The sequence below is a fragment of the Syngnathus scovelli genome, chromosome 11 (genome assembly GCF_024217435.2).
Source record: "Syngnathus scovelli strain Florida chromosome 11, RoL_Ssco_1.2, whole genome shotgun sequence".
In the NCBI taxonomy this organism is placed as follows: domain Eukaryota; kingdom Metazoa; phylum Chordata; class Actinopteri; order Syngnathiformes; family Syngnathidae; genus Syngnathus; species Syngnathus scovelli.
The window spans coordinates 754320-770367 of NC_090857.1; the positions used below are offsets into that span (position 1 = coordinate 754320).

The window sequence follows — 16048 nt, forward strand, 5'->3', positions numbered from 1 at the left end:
AATCGGTATTAAGTCATTCATTTTTATTGCATTTTGTTATATATTTGTTTTTGTTTATTCTCCTTGTTTTTCTTTTTTTTTCCGATTTAAAAAAAAATATATTGTAGGGATTTTACATACCGGAGTAATTGATCAATGTGACTTGTTTACCTGGATACACACACACACACACACACTTTTTTTATGCTTCTTTGGTGTACATAAGCTTCTCTCAGTTGAGATTTAAAGAAACATATTGCATGCTAATAAGTTTGTGTTGTTAAACCAGTCAAGTGATGCAAGTGAATGTAAATGTGTCCAAGCAGGTTTTCCCTGAGCTGCTGTTAATCTTCAATCCCCTTTCCTTTGACGGAGCAGCAAAAACATCAAAAACAAGTGCTGCAAAGCTAAATAAGGCTGATTAATGTCATTAGTCAGTAAGACAGACTGCACATTTGGAACAGCAATAATAGAGGTGATGGCTTCTCAGCTCGTTAGGGAGTGTTAATCAGCCAAGCAAATTAACAAGTCGACTCCATCACAATCAAATGGAAAGAATCAAGTGACATGTTCTTCTCAGTGAATACAATGGAAATCTGAAGGACACCTCTTGCAGGCAGGCAGCCAGGCAGGCAGGCAGGAGCAGCTTGCCAATTCTTTCCTAGCAACAAGTGCATGTGCCAGCAGAGAAAACAATGACTGCGTTTTATAGCTTCTTCAAAATACAATTCAATTGACTACACATGATGTATACGGTCTCTGCAGTGTATAATCTTGACTGTTTTGATTTAAAAAAAGAAATCCCCTCTGGAAGTGAGAGAGCATTGCAATTTTCTTAGACTATAGTCTACTTAAATAGTGCATCAACATCACATGTCCAACGGTTGCAATAAAAAGACTGACTCCATCAGTAAACATCAAATGGAAAGAGGAGTGTTTCTTTTGCAGAGAACCATTCATTCATTCTAGAAGCGTGAGCCCTGCAGGGACTGAGTAGTTGACGTCATTTATCACAAATCCCAGACGTTCCCTGGTCGACGCTGCCTGGATGAATTGTCGGCATCATCCAGAGTTTCCTTGCATCCGTCCTTGCGCATGCTTGTAAATGGAAAGATGATTGACATCTTTTCAGATGAATGAATATTTTAAATTTCATTTTTTTAGATATATATTTTTGCTTTCATCATTTTTAATCTAGTCAAATTTCTTCTTCTTTTTCTGTGTGGTAAGTTTGATTCAGTTTTATTGTATTTATTTTGTTGATTATAATTTTACATTGTTTATTTGTTTAAATATTCTTTTAAATCCATTTGAGTTTGGAGTTTATATTTTGAATCCAAAAATGCATGTTGTGGGCATTGCATTTTTGCTCGCATAGGCAAGAGTGAGGCTTTTTGTCGGTGCAATCTCATTCTAAATTTTCATGACAATATTGGTAGGCTGGACTACGTGTATGTCTTCCACAGAGGTTAGCGAGTTTTTAAGAAAGCCTAAATGATGATGGTGTTCTCTCATGGCAAGGTGAAATCCCCACATCATGATCATAAACTGGACCTGAATTTCACATGGGCCGTGCCCCTGCTCATTTTTGTGACAAAAGACAGCGGCTGAGCTATTCAACTCTATCTGCTTATTAGAAAAAGCCCATGTTCTGTTGTAACCACAACACTTTCATTTAGATGATCCAAGGACGAGAATTTGTCTTTATGTGAATCTCTGCGGCTCGTTGCACCTCGGCTCGGCTCGGCTCGGCTCGGCTCGGCTCGGCTCGACTCTTGCTCACCCTGGCATTGTTGTGGTGGTAAAGGAATGGCTTATGCACTTCTCGTCTGGACATGTATTTCTGTTTTTGTGTGTGTGTGTGGGGGTGACACTTATGGCTGGTGATACATTATGGATGTAATTATCTCCTGAAATGGTTCCTGCCAAGCACCACCTGCTTCTCTGTGGGCAAACAGACCAGGCATAGCTTCATTCTGTCTTGCGTGACTGTATGTTACATTCCAATAGAAAGGCTGATTTATTTATTGAGCCAAAGCGCCCATTTGTTTTAGGTTTTGGGCCTACATTAGCAAATATTTGCTATAATGATGACTTTACTAGACTAGGGCACATTCTTCCTTCTTTTCAAATTTCACTTGTGTAGTCAATGAACACTGGCATCAGAATAGATGCTGTATTCAAATAGTGTCATCGCTTCGTGAATAATGATGATTTTGATCCATTGCCTGCTTTTCGAGTTTTGTGCAAGTTTTGACAGGCTTTTGAAGCCGCTACCGGCGACTGTCACTTTGTTGCTTTCATGTGTCGTGTTTCAGCAGGCTTTTGCTATCTATGTCTTGTGCATTTTATCATCTATATATGTATGTGTATATAAAAAAAAAAGCTTATCTCAAATCCCCAGTCTGCGCTACCTCCCTGTGTTTTTTTCTGTGCTTTAAATAGGGTCATGAATGTTTAATTAGTGAGAGAACCGTCGGAATATATTCAATATTAGATCAAGGAAATTTCTTGGGAGTGACTATCACCATTTCCAATAAAGTTACACCAAGCAGGGGATTAAAAGAAGGCATTGCGGTGCAACTGCGCTCCAGACCTGCTCTGACACTTGAATTAATTAACTGCATGCACAGTGTGTCCAATAGGTACCACCGTGAGATTCTTAAAATCTACGTAAGTGTACTCTATGCAAACAAGTCTACTGTTAAGCTAACAAGCAGGTAAATAACCAAACGGACATTGAATTAATAGTCAATTCCAATTAGATACAGAAAGAAGACATTTCCATTATCCATCACTGGAGACTATGTAGCACCTTTGGTTGGTCCAAGGCTGTCAAGCTACCATTTCCTACTGACTTCCAAGTGTAATAAAACACTGGCTCGGGACTTAATTGTCCTCCAAAGGAACATTAAGGCTGACGCAGTAATCATCTAAATCCTACGTGAAACATGAAATGAAATTGCTGGTGAGTGGCTAATCTCTGATTAGTCCAAGCGAAGGGCCAACTCATTAGACAGGGAGCGCAAAAATAGACCTGCACTCAACAAATGTAGAAAAGAACGGATGTGTACGCCAGTGGGAAATTGTACAACTAATGCAAGTGGACGTACGACAGATGCATCTCAATACATTTGGATAGAGTGGAAATGTTCATTTATTTCAGTAATTAAATCATTTAATGGATTGACTACAAAGGCTGAAATGTTTTACGGTTGACTTTTTCTCATTTCGATCATTAACATTACAGGTGATAAAACATCCAAAAATGAATATTGCATGAGCAAGCATCCCAATGATTTCGAAATGACATGCTAGCAATTGGCTTCATTAAAAACATTTTCCTGTCTAGTCAATGTGAATAATGCGTATCACTTTTAAACTTAACTATGGAAATAAACATTTATTCCTTCAGATGCATCTATATGTCAAAAGGTAAAACTGGTTCTGGTCACCAAGCAGTCCAAGTCTACAACTGTGGACAATTGTTCTAATATGCATGTTGTTGAAATGTGGGAAGAAGTCAAAGTAGCTCAAGCATCAAATGGAAATGATATTCTCGGAGCACTTTTCTTTTGCTGATGTTTCTGTCCAAATCTACGGCGCCGTTGTCACTATGTTCCGCTGGCCAATCGAAGCGCTGAGATGTGTCGTTGACATCTGCCAGCAGATCCCTGAAGACAAGGCAAGGCAAGAAAAGGAATATCCTAATGAGCACTACTGACCTTCTCTTGTTCTGTGAACTTTTGTGTGACGTTGGTATATTCAGGAGGGCCTAGTTATTCCGCCGCTTCTTTTCCAAACAATTTTCTTTGCAGCCCTTTTCCCCACGGTCACGCAACACTTCACAGTGGAGACTTGCAAGTCCACACCGAGTGGTTGGGGGAGTTCAAGAGTCGCTAGGCTGCTGCATGGCGCCCAGCACCCGTTGGAACACATTTTAGACGATGAGCAACCACCCGAGCATGAAGCACCACTTAGTAAAAACTCCCTGAGGGTGTGACGGTTGCACAAACTCCTGCAAATTCCTTGCTGGGTCTGCTAGCAGCCTGCCTTTGCGCCCTTGTTGGCCGCCCTTGAAGCTTTGCCACATGCCTGCTATTTTCCATTTTTATAGTCAACCCTTTCACCTGCCCTTGAACTCTGGTTGTCTATCAGTGGACCATCAAGTTCCTTTCCTTGAACCCTTCGATCTCGCTTCCTGCTAATTTAGCGGCGTAGCAGGACGACAAAAAAATGCGGCCAGCGACAAGGAACAGTTTCATCTAACTACGACAAAGTCGTCTTATGTGTCAGTTAAAAGGAGGTGGGAGAAAAAATTGTTTTTGCAACACTTTTCTGACATGAGTTGCATTCAAAAGCGTATTTGTTGTCAATTTGTTTTCATGACTTTAAATTGGTTAAATAACAGCCGAAATAGGGATGGACTATTAGTATGGATGTGTCAAAAAACATGAATTCGACGATATATCATTTCCTTTGTACCTGCGGCGAAAAAAGCCAAGCGTGGAGAGTCTCTGCCGCCGAGCAGCCTTCCCATACTGTCTTTTAATCTCGCCCATTTCCTTTCAAATAGGACAATCCACTTCCTCTTAGACAATTGCCATGTTTGCGGTTCAATAAAAAAAAAAAATAATAATAATACAGCACAGCACAGCACATGAAAACGTTTTCCAATAAAAACTCCAGAGTTCAAAGGCTTTCCCGTGGCAGCGTGTCAGAGAGCGGCCGATCGTAATTGCTTCATGATTGTTCAGTTCGGTCACGTTTGAGCGCGTTGCTCAGTGTGCGGCCGCCCTGAGTCAGTCCCCAAACAACCCTTTGAAGGCTTTTCTGCACTTTCCTCAACAGGTGAAGAAAAGTTGTTTTGAAACCTATAGCTTGGTGCTGTCCAAAGTCAGTTGCCATAAATCATGTCTTAGGGAACAAGGAGGCAAGCATGTCCCCGCCAATAAAAAATTCAATTACTCCTTTGTGCCTTAGCTTTGAGACAATTACAACCTCTAATATATAGTAGTTGTCAATAAAGCTGCATGAGTAAGCTTTTTTACAAATGTCCTTTTTGTATTTTCTCAATAACAGTCCTATTTTGATTTAAACATAGGCCTCTTTGATCATTTCTCCAAAACTATGAAAATGTGAAAAAGCAAAAAAAACAAAAACAACAGGCAACGGCTTGTCACTCACAAAGTAAGTCAAGACACCATTATATTGTACTTCCCTTGTTATCTCGTAAATCTTGTGGTACTTTAAAGTGATGTGATAAGAGCAGAAAACTGCAAGTAGGTGAGTTTTCGGCAAACTCCAAAAGAAAAACCAATAGGAGCTCAGCTATGCAGGGATGTGCAGTTTTGTTTTCTCTGCGTGTTATTTATGTGTCTAGTCATGGAGTGGACTTGCAATCCATTTTTTCTTCTTTTTCTTTTAAAAACTCCCATAGTGTAGGTGGCAAGCTGAAAATAAACGAACTCCTCTGCACAAGCTGCAGCTCTCTCTCTCTCTCTCTCTCTCTCTCTCTCTCTCTCTCTCTCTCTCTCTCTCTCTCTCTCGTGTTGCTCTACACAGTCGCTCTCTGTGCTTCACCATCCATCTATCCATCCGTCCATCCGAGGGCGCGCATTCGAGCGCTGGTTGCGCACTCGCACACTCGCCACATCAGCCCCAGCGTTTCGGGGACGCACGCACCCAAAAAAAGACAAAGAAGAAAAGATGTGCCAATGCGATTCGTCCACCTCCAAAGTGAAGACTCCGGGCTCCCTCGCCGAGGCGGGCAAGCTTTTCGTCAAGCACAGCACCCTGCACGGCCTGAGGCACGTCTTCGGTGGTGGCGGCGGCGGCGGGGGCTCGTACCCGCGCCGGGTGGCCTGGCTGCTGGCGTTGGTGGCGGCCGTGACTCTGCTGCTCGCCTGGTCGTCCAACCGCGTGCGGTACCTGCTCTCGTCGCCCGTGTACACCAAGGCGCACATGGTGTACGCCAAGCGGCTGGTCTTCCCCGCCGTCACCATCTGCAACCAGAACCTGCTCTTGCCCAGGCGCATGAAGAAGACGGACATCTTCAGCGCCGGAAGGTGGCTGGGGCTCCTGGGGAGGAATTGGCAGGTGTCCCCGGCAGCCAGGGAAGCTTTGGCGGCGCCTTGGTCGCAGCAGCGCACCGAGCCGCCTTGGTCGCCGCTCTCCCGCATCCTGGACTTCAACCACTTTCTGCCTCCCCCGCGGGAGTCGCAGCCGTCCATGAGGCAGCTGCTGGACCGGCTGGGCCACCAGCTGGAGGAAATGCTCTTGTACTGTCGCTACCAGGGAGAGATGTGCGGCCCGCGCAATTTTAGTACCGTGAGTGTGACCACAAAGCGCTTTCTTGAAAATAGATGGATTTCTTTCTTTCTTTCATTCTTTCTTTCTTTTCATCCAACAGCAACCTGTTGCTGCTCATTGTTTGTGAGAAATAGCATTTGATTCTTCCACCTCAACCATCATTTAAATGTCACTATGAAATCCCAACTCTAGTTTAAATCTTGTGTGGAACCACTAACCCTAGTTTTAAACCCTACTTTGACACCCTAACCCTAGTTTTAAAACTACTTTGAAACCCAAACCCAAGCTCTAACCCTAGCCCTAACCCTAACTCTAGCCCTAACCTTAACTCTAGCCCTAACCCGAACCCTAACGCTTGTCCTAACCCTAGCCCTAACCCTACTTTGAAACCCAACCTAAACAGAGTTTTTGGTGGGGGGCTGCATTGATAATCGATGAAGCCTGCGTGGCCTCCGGGCGTGCAAGACAAGCTGTCTGAATAAAATAGTCAGTCGCACTTGAGAGACGAGCCATTTGAAGAGGACGTATGCCCCCCTTTTTCCGTCATGTAGTTTTCAGGATGTAGTAAGTAGAGCGCCCAGACGGCGGGCAGGGGGGGCCTGTAAATGTGATTTGCTGGAAGCTGTTTCCAAGAACATGCCCATTGCCCGGTGCCGCTGTCCCTGTTTTTGTGTTTAAGACCTAGGTAACTGAATTCTATTCATTCCCTAGTTGCTTTGCGGCTACTGCCTCTCTTTGATGGATGATTTCCCGTCTGTATTCAGCCATGCCATATGAAGATGGAGAGACCCCATAGTTGTTGTTTTTTTAAGTACACCTTTGTAGGGGCCGAGCAACCAATCTAGTCACACGAGCATAATGGATGTGGTCAAGTTGTGCAGGACGGAAATGAGTTGTTTTGTTTTGTTTATTTCTTTACAAAGGTGACGTTCTTTATTCGTAGTCCCATAAGAAATGTTGAGCTTACCCTAATTAAATTCTTCCTTACCAAAATATGCAACCTGAATCTTGTGATGTGTTTTTAATAAGGAAAATGGCATTAGAATTGTTTGCATAAATCTCACCATCCGGAACTGGAAAATTGCCGATAGAAATTGATGGACAGCTAGTTGTATAAACATCATCTTTCTCTTGTACAATTTATCAAGGCCATGCAAATTTGTGTTTTGACCCAAAATACCAAGCACGGACAAGATAGACGAGCGAGGGTGACCATTTGCTCTCGACAGGTCATCAAATCGAAAGGCTTTCTTCATCAGATGACGGTGCTTGATTGCTTTGTGTTCTCATTTGACAGACTAAGTATCTTTCCTGTGATACATATTTCTGATTGCTACTCCACAAATAGCTTCAAAAGAGTTTCATTTGGACTGACCTCCATTATCCATTTGTTTTCTGTTGCACTTGTCCTTATTAAGATTGTAGGTCAACTCGAGCCTCTCCCGGCTGACTCCCGGCAAATTGATCATATTATCATCATTGCATATTTTAACATGATATTTAGCTTTGATCACATTGGGAAAAACTGCTCAGCCAGCGTATGTGGCATATCCATTGTTTTTTGCACAAGTGCCGTTTCATGAGGCTTTTGTTTACACGGGTTCCCAGCTGAATCTCCATTTTCATTTGCATGATAGAAACGCTTGTTAGCAAATACGGCAGGCACCAGATGCCGCACAAGAACTTTCCCAAGTCCTAGGGATGGGAACGCAATTGTTTTCGAGAGCACGCACAATGTACTAGCAGGGGCATGACTTTTAGGGTTGTTTTGAACTTTGCGCTCCACTCTGGTGAAGTCCCAGAAGAGAAATTGCAAGCTTCAAATAAGGTCCACCGTTAATCACTGATAGGCACTGCTTATCATCTTAAAAATTTACGGTGTTTGCATTTTTTTTTTTTTTGGGCCCAACATTAGCATTCAACTGTGGTGGTGCTTTTCGAGGTCTTTTAACAACCTTATAAATAAAAGTGTAATATTCATTCTATTTAACGGCCCTGTTTTCCTCCCATGGCTCCTGTGGGAAATTCCAAAAGTGTGATTCACTGCCGAGCTGCTCGTCAATAACTTCATGTTTATTATCTTTTTTTTTTTTTTTTAACAATTAAATTAGGAAACGTAGTAGTAAATTCATTCTGATAATCATCTTGTAAAACAGTTGTCCGATCTTTATGGTTTGGAGGAATGGAAAGGGAGAATAGACATGATGACTACAAAACAAATTGGAGTGCCACATTCTGGGATCTCGGTGTTATTCGGGAGCTTGGTCATGAAGTGCTTTTCTCCACCAGTGAAAATGCAATCCCCATCTTTTAGGGATTCTCTTTTTTTGCATGAGAGAGGACAAGGCCCTGAAAACGGACATACGTGTAATCCGTATCAAATGTTCTCAAATTGAAACAAACATGAAATGCGTTGATCTGATTTATTGGCGCAACTGGGTGCATTACACTGGATGAACTGACACCCCGCAGTTAGGCACCGTCATCTGTTCTCTCGGGTGTGTTTTTCTTTTATGTAACAGTTTTTTTTTTTTTTTTTTTTCCTAAGTGCTAAGACAGGGATCGTGGTTCCTTGGCAACTTTATGTCTCCATGTGGCGCTCACAGAGAGACTGATCGATCGCCCAGGGCGCGCGCTCTCAACACTCTCAGGCTGTCATTCTGTCAATTATTTAGCCAAGATGATACGGTTTATTTATTTCATTTATTCATTCATTCGTGTAGGTAGGTAGGTAGGTAGGTACTTTATTGATCCCCTCATTCATTTGTTTATTTGGCTATCTATTTATTTATTTATTTATTTTGCAAGGATGCAAATGGGTCGATGGGCTCCATCTGATAGATGAAGGGCGAGCGTGCAGTGTGACTGCAATATGGGATTGATAAGCAAAGCTTCTTAGGGATTACAAATATTTGCTCTACTTTTCTGTTAAATAGACACAAGCGCCAACTCGATTCTTAATTAGATTTTCTTGGGATATCACCTTTTTGGTTTGAGGCATGAAGAGGAATATCACACACTCCTTTGGCTTGATTGTTTTTTTTTCTTTTCGAAAAAACAACAACTCTGCTTTGACTCAATAGGCAGACGTGTTGCGAAGAAACCTCGACAAAGTCCCAAGGTCAGCGCGGGTTCCCACTCCCTGTGCTGCTACACTTGACTCAATGCAGACGGTAACCACAGCAACTGGGGCTCACCCTGAACTTATCGACGTGTGCCGACCGAGATATGGATAATCGTTTATTTGGCCCACAGTGGGTTAAATGTGTCTGTTATAGCAGCAAAGATGATGCTGTGCGCTAAATTCTCTCAAGGGGATAAAAGGGACAAAATAAAACTTTCATTAATTGCACAGAAAAGGTTTTCTTGCATGTTTAAGGTGATTCCAGAAATGAAAAAAAGGCCTTCCCTTCCTTATTATTTGGATGGTAAACAAACGTGTATGACCGCCCTTGCCGCCAAAAGTTCCTTCTAATTTCAAAGCACGCATGTCCCTAGTGTGAAAAGACTTTTGCAATTATTGCCAAAGATTATTGGAAAATGAGGGATCTCGAGCACTGCTGCATGTGGTGGAGCCAATGTTGATGATGGATGGATGGATGGATTGATTGGCACAACACTCACGAGGTAAACCCATTTGAGGTTTTTTGGGGTAGCAATTGCTTGTTGAAAGCACTTTCAAAATGAAGCTCTTTAAAAGCCACACCAGAAACTTTTTTTTTTATTATAAACCCAATGCTGCCTTTTATCTTTTCTTTTAGTAAAGTATTTCGGGGGGTTCTATACTGTTTACTCTATTGCACGCATTTTCCAGCATTTCTAATCTTGTCAATAATCATTTTATGATCAAATTGTAGCCCCTGACTCATAATTGAACGGTGAAGGGCTCAAAGATGTCTCTTTCTGTCTTTTTGACAAAAGCAGCAGCAGCAGCAGCAGCAGCATTATTGTCCTTGATAATTGTTTGCTTGTTAAACAAATGAGCCGTTTGTTCGGGATGGCAGCCGCTTTTCATTGCGCTCATCCCGTTGTAAAACATAATTAGCAGCTGAGGTGCTAGCAGATGTCCTGGCGAGATATCTCAAAGGGCGGGCGATGATGAAGCGCGATATGATGAAGGTGAGGGGAGCCTTTTGAAGGATGTTCAAATCAATTTTGTGTCCCCCCGAAGAGTCAGCGTGGTGCAGACACTCCGAATCCACTTGAAAGGTTATGTATGACTCGTATATTTTCTTTCTGAATTCTGTCTCAAGCGCTCCTTAGAGGGTAATCTATGAAAGCGTTTTTCAAATGTGCCGTTTTTGACATTGGAGTAGTTTGTGATTAAGCAGCGTTACTTTGAGGTTTGTACAGATGCAGGAAGGATGGGCGGCGTCCATTTTTACCATCAATCCTAAATGATCATCAAACAAGCAACAGAAGAGCACGATGGGGTTAAACGTTTAGCATCAGCCATCTGTCTGAAATACGTTTTCAACCATTTGACAGGAGGAGATCCACCCACCCACCCACCTCTTGAATTTGCCTGAATGGTTCCTTCAAAGCAAGATGGATACCTTCCTGTTGGATTTCAGACCAGGGTATTCGATGCGTTCGGTCTTGGTAGACATGTCCATCCAATTGAGTTTGAAATGGTAATACTGGGGGACATTTTTGTCTGCTTCTCCAGGGCGCACCACTGAATGAGAGACTTTGATTTGTTTTTACTCCATGTGAATGTCAACATGAAGGTTAACTGATGAGTTGGTGAGAGCGGATGCCGTTATAAGAGGCTGGATGCAGGCCATGGCTTTTCATTTCCTAATGTCCGATACATTCGATTATAGATCCATTAGTTGACTGGCCGGCATTGTTGGGCCGCCAAAAGGTCACAGCCGAGCTTTTCACGGTGGCCACTAGAAACATATGTAGCCTTTGTTGCTTTATACGGATTCACAATGTATACATACCGTTTATTTTGTCTTTGTCAGATCTTCACACGCTACGGAAAGTGCTACACCTTCAACTCAGGCCAGGATGGTCGGCCTTTGCTGTTGACCATGAAGGGCGGCATGGGCAACGGTCTGGAGCTGATGCTCGACATCCAACAGGACGAATACTTGCCCGTGTGGGGAGAGACGGGTAAGAGTACGCCTCAAAAAAATCACATCACTGCAGGAGGTTTGATCAAATGGGTCACACCCTCCAATGGCTGATTCAAAATGATGTAGCCTTAACTCAACTACCATTTTACGTTCATGTTTCTCCAAATAGCATATCGTATTTGAAATGAAGAGACTGCAGCTGTGGCCGATTAATCGAGGACCAAACGGAATAGCTGATGCCTTTCTTCCGTCTGGTCTTGTTAGCTAGCGATAGTGTTAATTGCACTTGCTCCCTAAAATCAGAAAATGTTTGCACAAGCTGTTTTCATTTCATGTGTTGGCTAAATGGAGACAAGTGGATCACTGGATTGCATTGCACTACAACTTGATCGATCAGTGGTTGCGCGCTATTCATCAGACAATCAATAGAGGAGACAGGCTCGTCCATGGATAGTCAAGCTCTCATGAATCGCCTGGCTTGGTCATTCGCTTGCTTTTCCAGGTATGCTCCGAGCGTTGACCGTTCGGAAACTCAGAATGTTGCTGTGTATATTTATATACGGATATATATATTGTACATAATGATATCAGCCCATGTGGCTGAGCACTATTATTGAAAGTAGCCTGACACTTATTTCCAAGGCAGTAAGGAACATCAAAATGCAGCAGGAAGCAGACATCCTACACATGAATGAATCTCAGCTGCTCGTAGCAGTCAACAAATCAATCAATAAAAATCCACAGTGCAGTGCTTCTTTCTATAAATGTCTCCATAAAAAAAATGCTCAAACAAGTGTTATATATGCATTGTCCCAATGAGGAATCATGGCTGTCAAATGGAAGTAGAGTAAAGAGAGCCAAGCAATGCCGCAAATAGTCATTGACACTGCTCCCTGAAAAGGTTCATAAGTGCATGTATTCATAGATTAAAATGTGAATATAGCACAAGTTACTATCCCAAAATGCTCTAAAGGCAGGCTAAAGTGAGCCCAACATTGACACTTACGTATGTGCTCGAACTGTATAAGAACGTTACCGTATTTCCGCACTTAAAAGCCTTTCATTTTCTGAAAAATCGAAGGTGCGCTTTTGAATAAGATCTACCTTTTGTGTGGAGCGAATTCCAAAATGTGTCAATGCTGTTGCCTTTAAACAGACGAGACATCGTTTGAAGCAGGCATCAAGGTTCAGATCCACACGCAGGACGAGCCGCCATTCATCGATCAGCTGGGATTTGGGGTGGCGCCAGGCTTCCAGACCTTTGTTTCCTGTCAGGAACAACGGGTAAGTCTTGCCTGAGATGAGAAATAGGATCATGTCTGCTTGGTTTAGCAGTTTTATTCTTATTTCGTTTGTTTATTTCACCAACTGTTGTTGGGTAGTCAATCAATTGCTTGGTGTGTCTGTTTGATACTTGGTTAGTTTCATAGCCAGATTTGGGCTTTTGCTTCGTTTGTTTGAGAGACACTTGGTGAAACTATTCTCAAGTTGTCACTTTGTCTTGTTTGTTAGCTTGTTTGTGTCCGGTTGCATTTGGGGCAAAGTGAGGCAGTGACCCAGCAGCACTTCCGGAGGGTTTTCAATCAAATGAGTCATTAGACCTTTTGGCAGAGATGGACCTATTTTATCAGCCACATCAACCAGTTTATTGTCCCAGCCATTACAGCGGTGATCAATTTCAGGATTCTTTTTGGGACGCAACTCATCAGACAGACGACGAGCCTGGCGGAGGTCCCAGAATCAATCGCAGCGCCTTACACCCCCACAAGCTCCGTTGCCGCACAAACCCAACCATCTGTTTGAGTCGTTCAGCTCTTTCCCCAAATCACATAAGACGTTTTGCATTTAACATGCGCTCATACTCTCCGTGGCTTGAATTACAAGCCAAAGGCATTTAAAGCATATTTAGAGCTGCGCAAGGTGGTATTTTACACTTATTAAATCTAATACAATACAATTGCTGGCTGCCAGGCAGCGAGGGAGCATTTCAAACTCAACAAATGAGAAAAAGCAAAGAACCGTTGTTTCCGATATACTTTTCATCAGTGCTGGGACGAGTGGCAACTGTGTCTCACTGTGCAAATCGTTAACTCAAGTGAACATGTGGGAACAAAAGAAGAAGAAAATTGAAATAAAAAGCAAGCTAGCCACTGTGCGTCAATACCTTGAAGCAACAGTTTGTAATTGCACCCACAAAATTCATGGTAAAATAGGTAGAATAGCATAGATGGTGTTGCCATAGCAACCCTGTATCATCCGGCCTTCCACAAAACTCTGGCGTATGAGTGCAAAATGTCAATCAAAGTGATCGGCACCTTCCGAACCGAACCGAACCGAACTGGAGCTGGCAACCCAACCAGATGCCCGAGCCGGAACACGTGGCAATCCAGAGGCACTGCGGAGGTGTGTCATCCAGCAAAGTCTTTTATGAAATCTGGGTGGATTCCGCCACCACGCACTTTTTAACTGAATCAACCCCAGAGATGTGAGAGCCCACCTTAGAGTCTCCAGACTCAAAAGACGGTGGAATTGAGGTCTTCAAAGTATTCTCCCCATTGAATCACAATTTCCAGAGCATCTCCATGATATGCAGCGTTAGTGGTGCTCTGTTGTTAGGTTCCATTTCCCTCCAAGTTGTCATTCTCCATAGCCTTATCAGACTCCTCCCACGACCAACTATTTGTAGAGAAGACATTAAAAAGTCACTTTGCCATAAAGTGTCCCCTTTTGTTGCTTTGATTCCTTCCTCCTCTATATTTCCCCCTGGAATCCAACTCTTATTTTTCGGGTGTTTTATGGTCCAAATTGTGGCACATTTAGCGGGTTCCAAACCCACGGGGCTCGTAGCAAACCGTAAGGATGATCCGAACCGTCTTGTGAAATGAAAGGGGGAGCTTGTCGGTGTAAAAATGTCGTTTTTCCGTCGCGCTCAATGCAGCGGAATTATACGGCTGACTCGCTGTGAAAAGGCCACGTACGTCGGCGCCGTCGACTTAACCATCAGCTACGAGGCCCGGATAATGATTGCATTAATAACCGCTATCAAAACGGCACCCGTTGATTGCCATTGAAAAGTAGAGCCGCTCCAACTCGGAAAGAGACTTGTTTACATTCCGCAGTGCGAGTGCGGAAGATTAAGTAATTAGCTTCTCTTTTTGGACTACCTGACTGTGAAAAGATCATGACAATAAAACAATGGTAATGTCGATACAACACGGGTTAATTGGCGCTTGCGTTTACTTTCAGAAACTCATCATATCAGCATGTTTGCTAAATTCATTTACCTGGAATAAACACTTATCGACAATCAGAAAATTGATACTCGGAGATTGTATTTTCCATCTCCAAAGACCTGCTTTGTCAGCACGCTCTGGGAGCTAAATATCAATTTCCACATCATAAGTGGACATCATTATTAAAGGTTTAATTCTGATGAACTGAGACAAAACAAAAAGCCCTTGTTTGGAAAACAAGACATTGATTACATTTCATGCATATTTTCTGGAATGTGCCCCACTGTCATCCCACATGGGACTTTTAATACCAAATTATAAATCACACGGCGCCTTGTAATATAGTGCCGCCGGATGAATTGTTTGAAGCCATGAGATGGAGGCGCACACACAGAGGTTGTTTATGTCCTCCTACTTCATTGAATGCGTCACACAGTCAGGCAGCTGAAGTGTAATTAATTAGTGTTAATATTTAATGGCATGCAAAATAGAAAACACTCACATGATTTTTCTTTGCAACCACACCGATAACACAGTTCTTTTTTGTGGGTTTGCAGTAATTCAGCTTTTTGTATGGAGCTCAAATTTTAAAATGTACGTATAATATGTATGAAATGATATAGATAAAGTTGTATATGATATGGATAAAGTGGATTATTTTGATGCATTTGCTTCTGGAAGTGTTTTAATTCGACGACGGCCTTTGTAATCAGTTAGATGAGTTCCGTCCATCCATGGTAGCTACTTAGCGTGCTAGGTAAATAGAATGGATGAATAGCAGAGCGTAACGGCTTGTGTCACGGTGTTACGATAAAGAAGACGTTAAGTTGGACACATTTATTCGGTGCTTGTCATTACCTGTGCTGATGCCTCCATCAAGTCATCCCTGTAAAAGAGACTGATGGTCACTGTGATCACGCACACGCACACGCACACACACACACACACACGCACACGCTGGATAAGCAGAGATTCATAAAAATGTGATCACTCTGCTAGACAAGTCATAAATATGTTCTATCATTTGATATACGACTACATTAATCTGAGTGAGATGGTTTTTGGCCCACACTTGGAGTATTTATTTACTGTTCTTGTCACTGGCTTTGGCGTGTCTGCAAAGTTGTGGTACGGAGTCGTTATTGGACGCATGTAAAGCTGACACAGTTGGCCAGTTTGTTCATTCGTGCGGTGGCCCAATCGACTTGGTAATCATAATGTTTTCTTTGAATATAGTATGTCTATGTCATTGATGAATGCATTTCCATGACATCGAGCTTGCATATCGGGTCCAGCCAATCTGCGTTCTGTGCTTCACAAGCATCTACATATCCGATATGCGCCATGTATTATTGAAGTTCTTTGTGAAGACGTCCAGGTCACTTTGTTCCCATGCTGTGCCACAGATTTTTTGTGTGCGTGTACATACTCACAAAGGAG

The 16048-nt window shown here is 42.7% G+C and overlaps 1 protein-coding gene across 4 annotated transcripts in view; it reads left to right on the forward strand.

The window, feature by feature from the left end:
• asic1b (acid-sensing (proton-gated) ion channel 1b) overlaps window positions 1-16048 on the forward strand; it is an 82381-nt gene that overhangs the window by 58400 nt on the left and 7933 nt on the right. For 3 of the 4 annotated variants that reach the window (XM_068652311.1, XM_068652310.1, XM_049734936.1), the window contains 2 exons: window positions 11262-11412; window positions 12532-12659. In XM_068652311.1, the coding sequence (XP_068508412.1) occupies window positions 11262-11412; window positions 12532-12659 (279 nt within the window). Of the gene's footprint in view, window positions 1-5544; window positions 6310-11261; window positions 11413-12531; window positions 12660-16048 lie in introns of those variants that run through there. The other variant, XM_049734935.2, reaches the window with a different exon arrangement.